Here is a 14,859-nt window from a genome sequence, read left to right as displayed (position 1 = left end):
TAAAGCAACCACTTTGTTCCCTGTTTGTTCTCTTATTAAATTTATTCTCATTCCAACTTCCAGATGAATCTAGCGCCAGTCTGGCCGTCAGGGGCTCTCAACTCCTGGAAACTCTTGCTTTAGGTTCAAGCTCTGTTGGGAGAGCCAAAAAGGGTGAAGGAATTGTGGAGGAGGAGATTAACAAGGAAAACAGGAAAGGAGGTAGAGATGGATTTACCTTCCAGGGGGAAGCAGAAGAGGAGAGAAGAAATGTTATCTGATCAGAAGGCAGTCCTGCAAATAACAAAGCAGTGAGAATGATGAACCTGTCTGAATTAGATTTCTTCTTTCTGAGTGTAGCTCCAAACACAGAGCCCTAAAGGTTAGATTTTTTTTTTAGTTGGTTTTCCATAATGGAATTACCATTGGAATAAGGATAGTAACTTTTCACAGAAACTCTACAGAATGATGATGCCCAGTCACATTAAAACATTAGTGTGCTCATTTCAATTTGTTCACTTTAAAAAGCAGCTACTTTGGTACTGTGTGTGCACGTATCTGTGTGTGTGTGTGTGTGTGTGTGTGTGTGTGTGTGTGTATTTATTAGACCCCCCACTATTGAATCGTTAACCTTTTCCACAAGCTGGCCTTGGTTAAGTCATGTTCAGTTGTAGGCATAGGAAGAAAACACAAAGCCGTGCTCACCCATGTAGCAAATACCAGTCTGTTGTTTCCTACACGGAATTTCATACAAAAAGGAGCCGTTTCTTTGGAAGAGATGAACATTCTTTTTAAAGCCATTACTTTCTGAGGAGAGTCTTATTTTTCAGCATCATAAATGTAGAAAATGCAAAAAAAAAAATAAGTTGACTAAATATTGCCCCAAAGACATTTCCTCAAAACAAAACAGAACAAGGAATCTCTCTCTAGTTAATGCCTTTTCGAATTGTTTGCTTTGGGTGATGGAAATATATCCAAAGATCAATGTAGAGTTGAAAGTATATTTGTCTAAGCTGTTTATCCTTCTGTGAGTAGAGAGTTTTAGAGTCATTAAACTTAGAATGTAAAAGCTGCTTGGAGGCTGTACTTTTTAAAGCTGGTGTTAGTGGCGACGGTGGGCATTCCTACTGTTGGCAGCAGCTGGCTGTGGCTTCTTTCCTTCTGTTCTATTCAGTGCTGGATTATAGAGGAAGAAAGGAGCTAAAATCAAGATCATGAAACTGTAGGCCCAGAAGAGAGTAGGGGTGCCACAGTTCTTCCTGTCCCCATGGAGGGTACCACTCCACCCCCACCCAAAAACCACAGGAAAAGTAGTCCAGAAAGTAGACTAATGGTCTTCTAACATGGTGGCGGCATGTTAGAGAAGTCTGTGCCAAGGGACTTGACTAGGACCATGTATTTCTTGATCTCATGGGCTTGGCAGAGTTCCATAAACTTTTTCTCAAATTTGCAAAAGAAAACCCTTCCCCTTGATGATCACAGAAGAAGTTGGAGCCTTTCTCTTTCTCCAAATATGAGACAGGCGTGAGCAATAAGCCTCAGGTCACATGGATGCTGGGTAGTGGCCCAAACTTCCAGCTAAATGTTTCCACCAGAAAGACAAGTCTGGAACATGCACTTCCCATGAGCTGTGAATAAAGTTGTCACCTCAGGAGACGATGAAGAAATAGCGTTTTATTTCTTTACAAATTGATAGCCAAGACAATAAATCACTCCATAGAAAAATTTAAAACAAGATACATTGTTGTGACCTTCATAACAGATGGAGTAGTTAGTACAATAGTGAAAACTGCCTGCTGGGATGTCAGGTTGCAGCATTTTGTCAGGCTTGATGAACGAAAAAGAAAGTCCAACTTTATTAATGGGGCAGCTAACAAAGGTGCCTCGGCCTTAGACTCAAATTGTTTCTGTGAATAACCAGAGGGATGAGCTTAGAGCCAGGTCTCCCCTGAGTTTAGCCACCTTTGCGGAATACGTGACGTGGTTCATAGGCTGTTTGGGGATTTGTTTATCCGGATTTTACCTTCATAACTTCAACTTAGATCCAGGTTGTCACCTGTAATCCTCTTAAAGATGCTGTAGTGTGACAATGACTGTAGTTGTGTATCATTGGATGCCTCCCTAAACTCTCTCAAGGATACATGCAGAGTCTCGCACCAGCCATGGAAGTCACAGTGTGCATGCCCACCCACCTGTCATCCCCTTTCCCTCGGGCTTATTGTCTTCCATCCCTAGGAAAGGGAAAAGGTACTAGTTGCGCTTCAAAACCCGGCTATAGCACAGCATTCTAGTTCCTTCACCCGATGTGGCTATCCTATCAGAGCTGTGAGAACATAACAATTCATTTTTTGAAACTATATGAAAGTTTTTCCTGTGAGAGGCATGATGGATAGGTAGGGAGGTAGACAAAGAACAGACTGAATCTGAATGAAATCTTGGGATAACTTATTTCTGATCCATGTGGCCCTGGGCAGCTCCCTTATCCTGTTGGTACTTCCATTTTCTCCTCCTTCAAGAAGGCAGAAGAATTTCATTTCTTTCCCTTTCTTAAGTCCTAAGGATGCTTTGAAGACAAATGAGAAAATGTGGCTGGCTCCCCAGGAATGGAAGCCAATAAGAAGCACAGAAGGGAGATCAGAGCTTTCTTGGGGGTCCTTATACTGAGAAAGCAAGTAAGTGAGTTAGTGATGTTGTGGTCCTGGTCCTGAGCTTACTACCTGAGAACTCCTGCCAAGATCAGCCAGCTGCTCCCAATGGCTGGACTGGTCTCATGGGTGTGAGTGGCTCCTGGCCAGCTGAGCTAAGCAGTTGGTCACCTTTTGGCTGTCGTGAACCCTATGTCTGTCGGATAGAATCCTTTCCCTCAGTTTTTCCCTTTACAGAGACAGGCAGTTTGACCTCTTGTTATCAATGAAAACAGCCAGACCACTCTACAACAAAGGCTATAAAGGTCCTAATAACTATCCCACTGTGTTATTATTACACGCATGGCTATTCCTAGTTTCACAAGCCACAGAAGAATTTCCGACCTCTAAGATACACTGGGAATTGGCAAACAGGAAGGAACAACACAGCTGGGGGAAGATGCTGACCAAGAAAAGCTAGTTTTCACAGCACACACAAAAATCAATCCGCATTTTTCATTCTAGGTCTTTCAGTAACTAGTAGACTTTTGGGAACTGGAATTGACTTGTCAAACGGTCTGTCAATGTATACCATATTAACTTCAGCTGAGCTTATCAGTTTTAGGAAAATACTTTGATATGGCCTGAAGCTAAGCATTTCAGAAGCTAGAGCAGTGATTAGAATAGTTTCAGAGCCAGGTGGATAAGTTTAAAAATGAAGTGTAAGATCTTTTCACGAATTGCGACAAAATAAAAAAAGATATGCTAGGTGTGATACACAAATATCATGGACATATAAAGACATTTGCATCTGCTTCTTTGTAGAAATAATTTTGCAATGTGAGGGAGGCACTATTTTAGAAACAACTAAAAACACTCAAATTCTTCAAATAATTAATCTTCCTCTATTCATGGAAATACGGCACTGAATATGGTGCCTTCTGAGGAAATTGCAATAAAGGGTCAATGAAATGCCCCAAGTTTTCTCTGTTGTAGATATATCGTTAACCATTTGCTAATGAGTAGTATTTTGAACATTTCTGTGCTTAAGAAAATGGAAAGAAAATCTATAAAGCCAAGATAAATAGATTTCTAAACTAAGGAAGAACTGTACCTGCAAGTGGCCAAGAAGGAGCCACCATCCCTCACAGACTGACCAGGAGGCTCAGCTCACAGGTCCTATGCAGCCTTCCAGCCACTCATCAGAAGCAAAAGTTGTGTAGATTGTGCTCAAGAGCGTGTAGATCATTCTAGACCATCAGGAAAAGCATCAAGACTAAATGAAATCATGCTGTAGTTAAGCAAGAAGTTAATCAGTGAAAACACAGTTGTCAGCCTATCACTAATTCTGACTACTCCCTTACCTTGAGAAAGGTGACAAGGCATTTCACACATTTAATTTGGCTGTTGGGGATTCTTGTAGCTAAAAGCACATGCCAGTTTCCACATGAAATATCACAAAGTGACTAAGGGATGAGACCCATTTATTTGAATCCTTTCATGATATCTATGACAAATATAATATTCCTTTCTCTAGCTACTTTTATCTCCTGGCTTGCTAACTTATTTTTCATCATTGTGTTTCAGATAGGCACTAAGTAATGATCGACCCCTACCCCCCTCCCAATCCATCTTGAATTTAGCCAGTCTAGAATTTTGTTAAATTATCACAATACTTTTTCTACTTCACATTCTCTTAAGGTGATTTTTGACCTGAAAAATTTAGTGATACCCCTCATGTAGTAAAAGGAAATCACGTTGGGAAGGAACAACCAAGCCAAGGAAATAGAAGAGGAAGTCCTTTTTATGTGTTTCTTTTTTAGTTTTAAAGTTGTCTTTACTGCTGCTATAGAAGTAATTTTGCTATGTAAGGGTTTTTTAGCCTGTCATGTCGGGACATGGAGGGTTTATTCTTTTTGTGGGACCATTTAATTCATGTGTTTTCTTTTCTTTTAAATATACCACTCATAAAATTGTTTTTCAGTATACCAAAATATTTTTAATAGCAGAAGAGGAAGTTTTTTATTAGGTAGGAAGTAAAAGGAGGAGAAATGGGTGAAGTATTGAGAAAGTTGGTTACACCCAGAGCCTCATAGAAGATAAACTTCTGGGGGGAGATTAGAACTCTCCTTGATCATGGCAGGGGGGTCCCGAGAGTGAGGTCCTGTAAGTCAAATGCCTACGAATGGTCATATGTGCATTTCAAGCACTTTAACGAGCCATCCAATATGCACATGCGCTCCCCCTTTAAGAAATCATGTAGACAAAATTCCAAAACTAGAAGCACAATAAAGTAGTAGTAATTTTAGTTATAAAATGCATCTTTATTTAATAGAACTTACCGTTCAGTTCCTTTAAAGAGCAGATGCTTTTAAAACATGATTCAATTCAGGGGGAAAAAAGAGAAAAAAGCATCTGTTTTTGAACACCTTTTTGGAAGGCCATCTATTAGAATCAGCACACTCTGCTCTTACTGACTTTTCAACAAGACTGGGCCACGGAACATTTGCTAAGGCTAATTGCAACTGTCTAGATCCATAATGAAGCCTTTCCTGGATGACCTTTATGAATTGTGGTAAGTAAAGCTCCCCTCTGAGCAACAGGCTCTTCGATAAACTTTTAACTTTGAAAGATGGGTTTTTTAGAAGCCTGTTGTCTGTGCTCGTTGACGGTGTACTATTCTAGACAGAAACCTTTAGTTATGCGGTGACAGCAAGTAATGCCCTTTGTGATTGCAGGTTCTTGCCACTGTGGAAAGTGCATTTGCTCTGCCGAAGAGTGGTATATTTCGGGAGAACTCTGTGACTGTGATGACAGGGACTGTGACAAGCACGACGGCCTCATTTGCACAGGTGCGCTGTGACCTGTGCGGGTTGCTCTGCACCTCGTCCCGGCCCCCGTTTGTGAGAAAGTCCAACAGCACCGGTGGCTGTATAGAAGGTGCTATTCTCCCAATTACTGAGTCCTGAGAAGTGGTTCTAAAGTACATGTGCTTCAACACGTTACAGGGGAAATAGAGATGCAGACAAAGCCCAGCTGGAATGAGACAGGGCGGTCACTACTGAATGGATACAACTTAGTTGGTGGCACCAAGTAGCTGCCAGGAATGGTTTGAAAGATCAGATTTCCCATAGCTGTTTAATAAGATAATACTGAGGTGGCTGCACCATAAAATCTGCAGAAGATGAATGGAATGGCTTTTGATTATGAACGGCTAGGGTTGATAATAACATATTTTAACTTGGTGAGCTTTGATCATAATGATGACTCCTTTGTGTATTTTCTTGCAGGGAATGGAATATGCAGCTGTGGGAACTGTGAATGCTGGGATGGATGGAATGGAAATGCATGTGAAATCTGGCTTGGCACAGAGTATCCTTAACAATTCCACAGGAGAGGACTGGAGTCTTACTTTTCTAGGCCATTAGAACATATAAATGCAAAGGAAACTATGTATAATCACCACTAGGACAGGTCAAACAGACTAATGTATGTTTTTCTGTCTCTGAATGCCTGCATGAAGTCTGGGTACCCATTAAAAAAATGAGTTAAGCAAAGTCTGATGTAAATAACGCCAGAAAGAATTTTTCTTCCAGAATTTACATCAGTGGTTCTCAACAAGGGTGACTTTGCCACCCGGAAGACACTGGGCAAGGTCTGCAGACAATTTTGATTGTCACACTGGGTGGGGTGGGAGGATGTGCTTACAGGCCTCTAGTGGGCAGAGGCCAGGGATGCTGCTAAACATCCTACGTGCACAGGACGGCCTCCATGACAGAAGGTTATCTGACTCCAAGTGTCACTGGCGCCAGAGTTGAGAAACGCTGAATTACATGGTTGTTAGACCTGCACAGTCCTCACAAAAAAAGACCATGTTAGAATCTAAGGAAATGACCCCACATAAAGCCATTGATCATATTTTTTTTCAGGATTCCCTGTCACTCAGCATTTCCATATGGAGCAATAAAGACAGACTACACAGAAGGGGCAATGTCAGGGCACAGGAGGCCAGATCTTTCTTTTTAAAGAAAAAGACTGGTCAGTGTTAGCCAGTAAGTCATTCATCTGGTCTCACTTTAAATTCACAGAACACGATCCTCTTAGGAAGGAAGTATGAAAAGTGTACAATTTAACATTTTTAATAAATAGTGACATAAGTTGCTTACAATCTGTGTCAATATATATTTACCTACTGCTAATTAAAAACAAAAAAATAAATTGGTAGTCAGGGGCATCTCCTGTTATGAGTTTTTTAACTGGGCAGGGGTTTAGGTGTACAAGGAATCTGATTTTTCACTATTTAAATTACTCCATGGTAACTTGCCTTTTAAAAAGACAGTATCTAATTGGATCTAGGTTGGACCTGAAATATGCATTTGTTTCCCTTAAAAGACTTTTATTTCTAAGGATACATTACTTGCTGCAAAAGTAGGGTCATGCAAAGAAGTCAAGAAGAGATACTGTGATCAAATGATACCAGTCTCAAAGCTTGGAGGATAAAAACAACATCTAGAAATGTCTTAAGTAGAAATTACAAATATTGACTCAGCGATAGGAACAAAATGTTTATTTTCTTAATGGTGAAATTTTGTTCTGTATGAAATTCACATTGAATTATGAAAATGTACAATAATTAGGACTTCCCTTACATATTTACAGTTAAATCTACTTACACACATTAGTTTAGGCAACCTTTAATTATTTGGAGCTAAAAAAACCCACTTTTTTTCTAAATGTGAATTATATTTTGTAAAATCCTACAATAATGTAACAAAACCATTTCCGCATTGTTTAAGATGAAAATTTTTACTTGGAAATTTTACTTAATGATGTAAATATTCTAGAGTCATGGCTTGGACTTTATAAGTCAAATCACCAAAAATAAGGAAAATATGCATCTGCCGAGTTACTTAAAAATTTAATATTGAAAATTATTTAAGAGAAAGTTTATTTGATGCTGACTTTTATTGTACTAATAGTGTTCTCACACTTTAATAGGTTTATAAAATTGTTATCTCTATCCTGAGATTATGGAGTGCAACCATATTAGTTGTATCTCTATTGTTGAGTATGTCCATTGATATATCAGTTTTGTAAAATGAGGGAAATATAAGCAGTTAAGAAATAATATAGATTATATTCTTTCCTCCTCTGTAATCATTTTAAGCCTTAAACAAACCTGGTATAATAGATCAGTAGCACTTTTGATGACTTGATGATGCACCATCATCAGAACTCACTTCATATCTAGCCATTATAATACAAATGACATTCAGCTTCCCCTCCTGCAGAACTCTGCTTTCTATAAAGGACCAGAGAGTAAATATTTTAGACTTTGTGGGCCACATACATCTCTGTTGCATCTTCTTCTCTGTTTTTAATACTTTATAAAAAGGGTAAATAGCAAACAAATTTGGAGCTCTTGGGCTATACAAAAACAGTCTGTGTCCTGGACTTGGCTCCCAGCAAAGCAGTACTCTATCAACCTGTGCTCTACTGGAGCTCCCCTTAATTTCCTCTGTCTTATCAAGTAATCCTGGGTGTGTCTCATTTTTCTTGTGGTTCTCTACATTTGTTATCTCTTTTATTAATAGCTACAACAAAAGGGCTTCTCTTTCAATATTTTCATATAAGAAAATTGTCCTCAGCATTTATGTTTTTTAAGAAAAAGTTTCTAGATGGAGAAATTATTATACTAGGAAGTTTCAAATGTGATTTGTTCAAATTTTTGGACAAGGCTGAAAATATATTACAGTCAGCTATCTTCTGGGTTCATTTAGCTACAAATTATTGAACTGAAACTGAGTTATAGCGTAAGTCAACTGGTACCTAATCTCTAATGAATATTTTTCTTTTAAAACAGAAATAATTTCTTTCTACTTCTGTCTGCTATATTTCATATGTGTGTATATGATTTTGACTCTAGCAATGCAATTATCAATAGACCTATTAAGAAGTTATTTAATTTACATGTTTAAGTTGGAAAAAATAAAATACAGTTACATGTAAAGACATAAATCTTACTCTTTTTCACTGTGACTTTGTATTTTCCCTTACTAAGATAAAAACTCCTCTTTCAAAAAAAAAAAAGGTAGGGCAGGAACAAACTTGTAAGAGGGGAAGGGTAAATATGCAAAGCTCATTGGCTTGTTTGAGTTTGTGTGAAGTTACTGGGAGATTAACGTTGGGAAGGATGAGACATGTTTGCAGCTGGTGTTGGCACTCACCCTGCTTGTTGGCAAACCATTACTGAGAAAATTCTTCCACAAGGACTTTTCAATAAAATTCGACTAAGGTCCTAAGACCCAAAAGGATAATAATTATATCCCATTTTCTTCCTGGACCCCTTGAGCTAATCTAGATTCCTGTAGCACCTTGAAAGGAATGGCCTCCACCACTTCAAATGCAAACACAATCTCTGTTAGCAAACATCAGGATTAGACTGAATGATACAGAAAACCAAGAAAAAATAAAAAATCACAACTCAGCCTTCATTTACAGACTCACTATCAAAACTCTGAACCCACCCAGTACCCAAGACTCAACAGGCCCTGTATGCCCCCTTGTAAACTAAAAAACTTAAGCTAGGAAATATATTTTACTCCAAGGTAATACAGTTTGCATCTGAAAGTGGGTATGTCTGCATTTAGCCAATTGCTTTCCCTGGAAATAGTCTTGTTCTGAAACAAAATTGAAAATAGGTTTCAATTATTTTGTTTCCTTCTAAAACGGATTTCTTAGCCAATCCAGTCTGTCCTTCAAACATTAGTTCTCCCTGTAATGTTAGGAATAAAACCTTAAATGAAATGATACATGGCTAACATAAAGAACAAGAAATTGTGTTGTTGTTGTTTTGTTTTATGAAAGAAAATCAAATCTACTATTTGTTATCTTAAAAACATCTGTTTTAGTCATTGAGCAACTGGCTGAGTGTGCTAAAAATATTTACTTTGCTCACTCTCCAAAAGGTAAGCAATTAGAAGCACTGTAGCAGGAGTCTTGTAGGCCTATTGTGGGGCTTCTAAAGCCACCTCTTGTCCCCACTCAGGGCAGGCAAACATTTAGAGCAAGAATCTCTAAATTCTGCAGGATTTGGAATGAAATGTTGCTCAGTACCATTTTACTCTTTACATAGGGTGCACCATCTGCATTCTTCTCTAATATTTTCCAAGTAAAGTTGTAGCAAAACATTTTAGAAAGCAAACTTAAAAGTGGTGTCACCTGGAATATCAAAACAACAAACATTCCCGAGCATTGCTGAGTAATGGGTGAAGCCATCAGCTACGGTAACAAATCAGGAGAAATAATCCTCCCCTACCAGATATGCATGCAAAAGGAATGTGACATTCGAGACTCGATGCAACTGACATATGTACATGGAGGTACAAAACACACGGTCTGTAGATACAAATGAATTCCATCAGATTTACTATACAGAACACCAATGATGACAGATTGCACTGCTTAACAACAGCAAACTTAATTGTTGAGGGGGGAAAATGGTGGAGTCTTATCCCAGAAAAAGAGCAAGAGAGGTATCATCAAAGAGCTAAAATTTTCTTTGGCATGGTAAAGGGGGACATTGAGTGTACCAACTTATTTACATGACATTTCTCTATATTTGTGGGTGAAGCAATGCCATTTTGTTACATAAAGTTGTTTGATGTTTTGTAATATGCCTTCATATCAATATTTTATTCAATATGTTGTATCTGTGAATACAACAAATGGTATTAAACACAGAAACTGTACAATGCAGACAAACTCTTTGTATGTAAATTGAATAGTACATACCAACAGTTCTTGATACACAGGTCCCTACTACATGCAGTTCATCGGTGCTGTCCTCGTCCCATGCAACAGGTGAGACCAGACACAAAGGAAACGATCTAATTTACAAATAACAAGGACCCGTCTGCAATATGTCTAAACATATATTAGAAGAAAGTATTTGACATCCATTCATAAGGATAAATGCCCTTAGAGACAACTCATATAAAAAAAAATAAAACAGAGGTGCACATTTACATAAATCTCAGTCATTTACAAAAATAAATCTTGTCTTCATTTTAACCAATAAACAGCCTTGCAAGGAGGGGAAAAAAAAAAACAACAAAAAACAGTGAGTAGGGCTGATTGCCAAAAACAAATACGTGGGGTTGTTTGATGTGTGTGTGTGTGTGTGTGTGTGTGTGTGTGTGTGTGTTGGGGCAAGCAGTGTCTATAAGCCCATCTAATTGGAATGTCAAGTTAAATAATTCAGTTTGCCACAGACTATAGAATACATGTCTTTCCTAAATAATTGGTTAGTGAAATTCATCTAATGGTTTTTAACTCACCCTGTTGAAAACGATAGGCTTTAAAATGCTGTCACAAGAAATCAAGAATGGTCGAAGGAATCATTTTGTTGTATTCATACTTTAGCATTATTGACAATAAATCTACTCAAACATTAAGCTAACTTTTTATTTATTAAAATGAAATCCAATATGAAAATGAAATAAGCATAAACAGTTAAATTTATACTAAATCTTTAATCAGCTAAGCAGGCCAAAATTTTTTAATGCCGGGCAAGGGCTGTCATGGAGACTTAGGAACGCAGTGGCAAAATAATTTCCCAGGAAATTACAGTGCAATGGGGGGTGGGGGGCTGGCGACTGGGTCAGCCTTCTGCATGGAAATAATCATAAGAGGCCAGTACATGATCCCACATATAGTTTTCTATAAATGAGGTTCAGTTTGGTCTCAGTTAACTCTTCTGAGGAGGAAACATTGAATTTTATTAAGTTATACACAGAGTTAACAAATATATTTCCAAACAGTTTCGTCTTAAACATTTTGAAACTCTCCGTATCCCATAGCGAACGTTTTGCATGGTTTCTTCCTTGTGCAATCAACGATTCATGGCCTTTCTTAGCGGTTGTCTTCCCTAAGCTCGGACTTAGGCAAAAGGAAATTAAGAAAGCAAAATCAAACAAAAGCAAATCGATGGCGTGGACCAAAAACCTGATGTTTGAACGTGTTGGTTTGCCTTTAATTTGATCCAGGAGAATTCAACAGACTGCATTCTGAGCTCATGGCAAGGCACCTCTACCCCAGCTACTGGGCAACCGGGGCCCCAAGAAGCTGAGTTACAGGTATGGAGTGGTGAGATACACAGTACCTGACTCAGCATGCTGAGCTAAAAAAAATAGTTTTTCCTAATATGTCCAGTTTAAAAACTTGTCATTAAACACCAAAAATATTAAAGTCTAATTTTATAACTAACGTTTGCATTGCTGCTGCAGAAAAGAACACAACAGCCGCCTTGCCCATGCTCTGCTGAGTATGAGTGGAACGCAGCCAAAACCGGGGATGGCATTCAGTTCGGTTCATTAAAAACAGGTAGGATTATATCTGAAATGGATTTAGGTAGCGCAATTCTTGTAGGTTGTAATCACTGAATTTTCTTTTCTTTTTTTTTCTTTTTTCCAAATAATGAGGATCAGTAGATGAAAAATGAACCTTAATCAGGCCTACAAGGCCTACAGAGTTCTTTGGACCCACTTTCTCAAAAACCAGTGGGTCTTGCTCGCTGGGCAAGGCAAATGTTACCATTACCAGTAAGCTTGTGATATGTATAAAACACACACACACACAAAGAAACTATAGGGGGGTGTCAAACACGTATCGTAGAGAGCTTCCCCCCTGGGACTGTGTTTGACCCATTTCTCACCCCGGCAACGCCAACCTCAGGAGCACGGTATCTGCTACTGGATAGATCGTATATGTGTGTTTAATCGATAGTGGGAGCCGGAGACAACACTCTTAAATCTTTATAGATGCAATTTGTAATAATAGGTTTAGAAGGCTTCCTGATTCCCTGATTGCTCTCCGAACTAGGCCAACTGCAACATTTAAGATTTAGAGGAATACAATTCCTGCAAAAGGTCACAGACAGTGGCGCGAGCAGCCCTGTAAAAACGGGGAGAAGAGAAATCCATAATAGCACAGGTTTACAGCGTCTAACTAGAAATTACTCAATAGTATTCGTGTGCTACAAAATTGAACTTAAACACATGGATTTCGCTGAAACAGGACTCAAAAAGGATTATGGGTAGCTGTCAGCAGGCAAGGTATCGAGTGTACTTGTGAAGTATGTCATTCACATGAAGTGTCACGGTCACAGAAAAGATATTAAAAAGGCATTCCATATCTGGTAGGGCATTCCATGGTCTGAGTTTAGCTGGTTATCCAGGTGTCTTCTTGTTCTGGGGGTGCAACAGGTTGAGATTTATCCACTTGCAACCAAGAAGTTCGAGACAGCCAAGAGCAAGCATGGGCTTACTTCCAGCTGCTCCTCAGCCACAGGAGCAGGAATGTCTGGCAAGGATAAATCACTCAACTGTGCTCAGGACGAGTAAGTCACAACACCTGTGAGGATCTGGCTATGTCGTCTTACTTTTGTTGACTGGTTTGCCTCCATTCATTATTGCAGACGCACTTGTGCTTTTACTCGGCGTCACCCCGGCCTTCGGGACCGTTTCTCCAACGTCATGCAAAGATGGTTCTCGGTACATGGCAACTGAGGACGGGCAGGAGGGCATGAAGAAAGGAGAGAAGGAGACATTATGTGGTTAGGTTCAAGGATGGCCTGTCCTTATACACCTGTCCTGTCTTCCCCGGAGTAGAGTGACCCCGTGTAGAGGGAATTCCTGCATTAATGCAATAATTTCCCACCCCCACCCCCAATGGAAATCACTTCCTTCACATTCTCTGGTTTATAGAACTAAAATATGTACATGGGTGTGGGTGGGTTTTTGTCTAAGAGAGAAGGTTTAAATAGGAGCTACGGCCTCTTTGTGGGCCTCAGATATGAAGCATGCATGTGCATGCACGCACACACACACACAGTGTGGGGACTCAAGAGCTCTTAACCTAGTTCTTTGGACAGGCTAGGAAAATTCAGACTTCCTTTCCAGGGCACACTGAAATCAACCCCTGAACCCCATCTTTTCATCCCCATCCATCTTTTTGAGTTCGGGTATGTACACTCTGGATCATTACATTAGTTTTCTCACTAGTTGTTCAAAAGCAACATAATCACACTACTGTCAACTTCAAAGCTATCCCAAGCAAAGACCAAGAACTCACTTTCTTTAAGCCAGGGCCTCCTGGACCTCACTCCTTAGATCTCCTCTCCCACAGTCTTGGAAACTGAAGGCATGCGTGGGGCATTTTATATTCTTATGGATAATTTTCTGATACATTGTTAAAAAGTAAGGCAGAAGCACAAAATGGCAAGAGGGCAAGTGGGACAGAGGTCCAGGTGAGCGCTGAGGGGTTGCCTGAGTAGCATCTGGCGGCACAGTTAATCACAACAGTTCGTGTAGCTTTTTGGAAAAGGACTCCAGGGAATCCTGTGCAAGGACACGTAAGACAAACTGATGCTTGGGGGAAATTAGGTAAGTTAGAATCATCTGCCACCAGGAATGCTAGTTAATTAGAGTTGTCTAACCTGATTTTTAGGCTTCAGAGTGTTTTATTTATAGGCTATTTTATGAGGAGACTCTATGTCTCGCCACGGTCAGGTGGGCGGACCTCTCCATGCCCTCTCCATGTTTAGGATAGTAGAACTCTACCTTGCGCATCGGCGCAGCATGTGGATTTTCAGGAGCACACAGGTTTGAAAGTGCTTGTGTACAGCAGACCTGTAGGAAATGACTCCGCAAGGTACTAAAAGGGATTAGTCCAAATCCTCGAAGCGCTTTCCAATCTCTCACTCCAACTACTAATTCAATTAGGAGACAATAGCATCCGAGCATTAACCTTGATTATCCATGCAGTGAAGTTGTGTAAGAGATATGAATGCCCCAGAGCATCGATAATTAATCAAGTACCTAATTTGCCCTAATGTTTCCAATCATATAATTTACATCCTGTATGGGTTTTGAAAGTTTGAAATTAATCTTCTTCTATAAATTACACTAGGTGATAACCCCCATCATTATAATACCCCCTTAGGTGTTTTTAGGGTGCTTCCATCTGCTAATTATTTGAAAATACCGTTTCTCTCTGCCTGTTAAAGTCCATGAATGCACAACACACACATACACACAACTGTTCAGTGTATGATTCAAACACCACGTGATATTATTACACACATCTCAGTCTCTGATATTTCCTGCTAGATAAACAAAAATAGCTGGTCTCCAGATTTTGCCTCAGTTAAGAGACAAAAAGGCCCTTTTGGTTCTCATTATGTTTATGCAATTAG

The 14,859-nt window shown here is 39.4% G+C and overlaps 2 protein-coding genes across 4 annotated transcripts in view; one reads left to right on the top strand and one right to left on the bottom strand.

Annotated features, from left to right (window-relative positions):
- Positions 1-6,143, top strand: part of ITGBL1 (integrin subunit beta like 1) — a 213,760-nt gene extending 207,617 nt beyond the window's left edge. Inside the window, exons 10-11 of the mRNA XM_041731270.1 lie at positions 5,342-5,455; positions 5,894-6,143. Coding sequence (XP_041587204.1) covers positions 5,342-5,455; positions 5,894-5,985 — 206 coding nt within the window. The 3' untranslated portion in view covers positions 5,986-6,143. The remainder of the gene's footprint in view (positions 1-5,341; positions 5,456-5,893) is intronic.
- A 1,012-nt stretch (positions 6,144-7,155) lies between these two features.
- The window catches only part of FGF14 (fibroblast growth factor 14), a 620,647-nt gene continuing 612,943 nt past the window's right edge, over positions 7,156-14,859 (bottom strand). For all 3 annotated transcript variants that reach the window (XM_041731271.1, XM_041731273.1, XM_041731272.1), the window contains one exon: positions 7,156-13,167. In XM_041731271.1, coding sequence (XP_041587205.1) covers positions 13,031-13,167 — 137 coding nt within the window. In that variant the 3' untranslated portion in view covers positions 7,156-13,030. The remainder of the gene's footprint in view (positions 13,168-14,859) is intronic.

Source organism: Vulpes lagopus, chromosome 16, assembly GCF_018345385.1.
Source record: "Vulpes lagopus strain Blue_001 chromosome 16, ASM1834538v1, whole genome shotgun sequence".
Lineage (NCBI taxonomy): Eukaryota > Metazoa > Chordata > Mammalia > Carnivora > Canidae > Vulpes > Vulpes lagopus.
The sequence above is the reverse complement of the archived record's forward strand: the minus strand, read 5'-3'. Positions and strand labels throughout refer to the sequence as shown.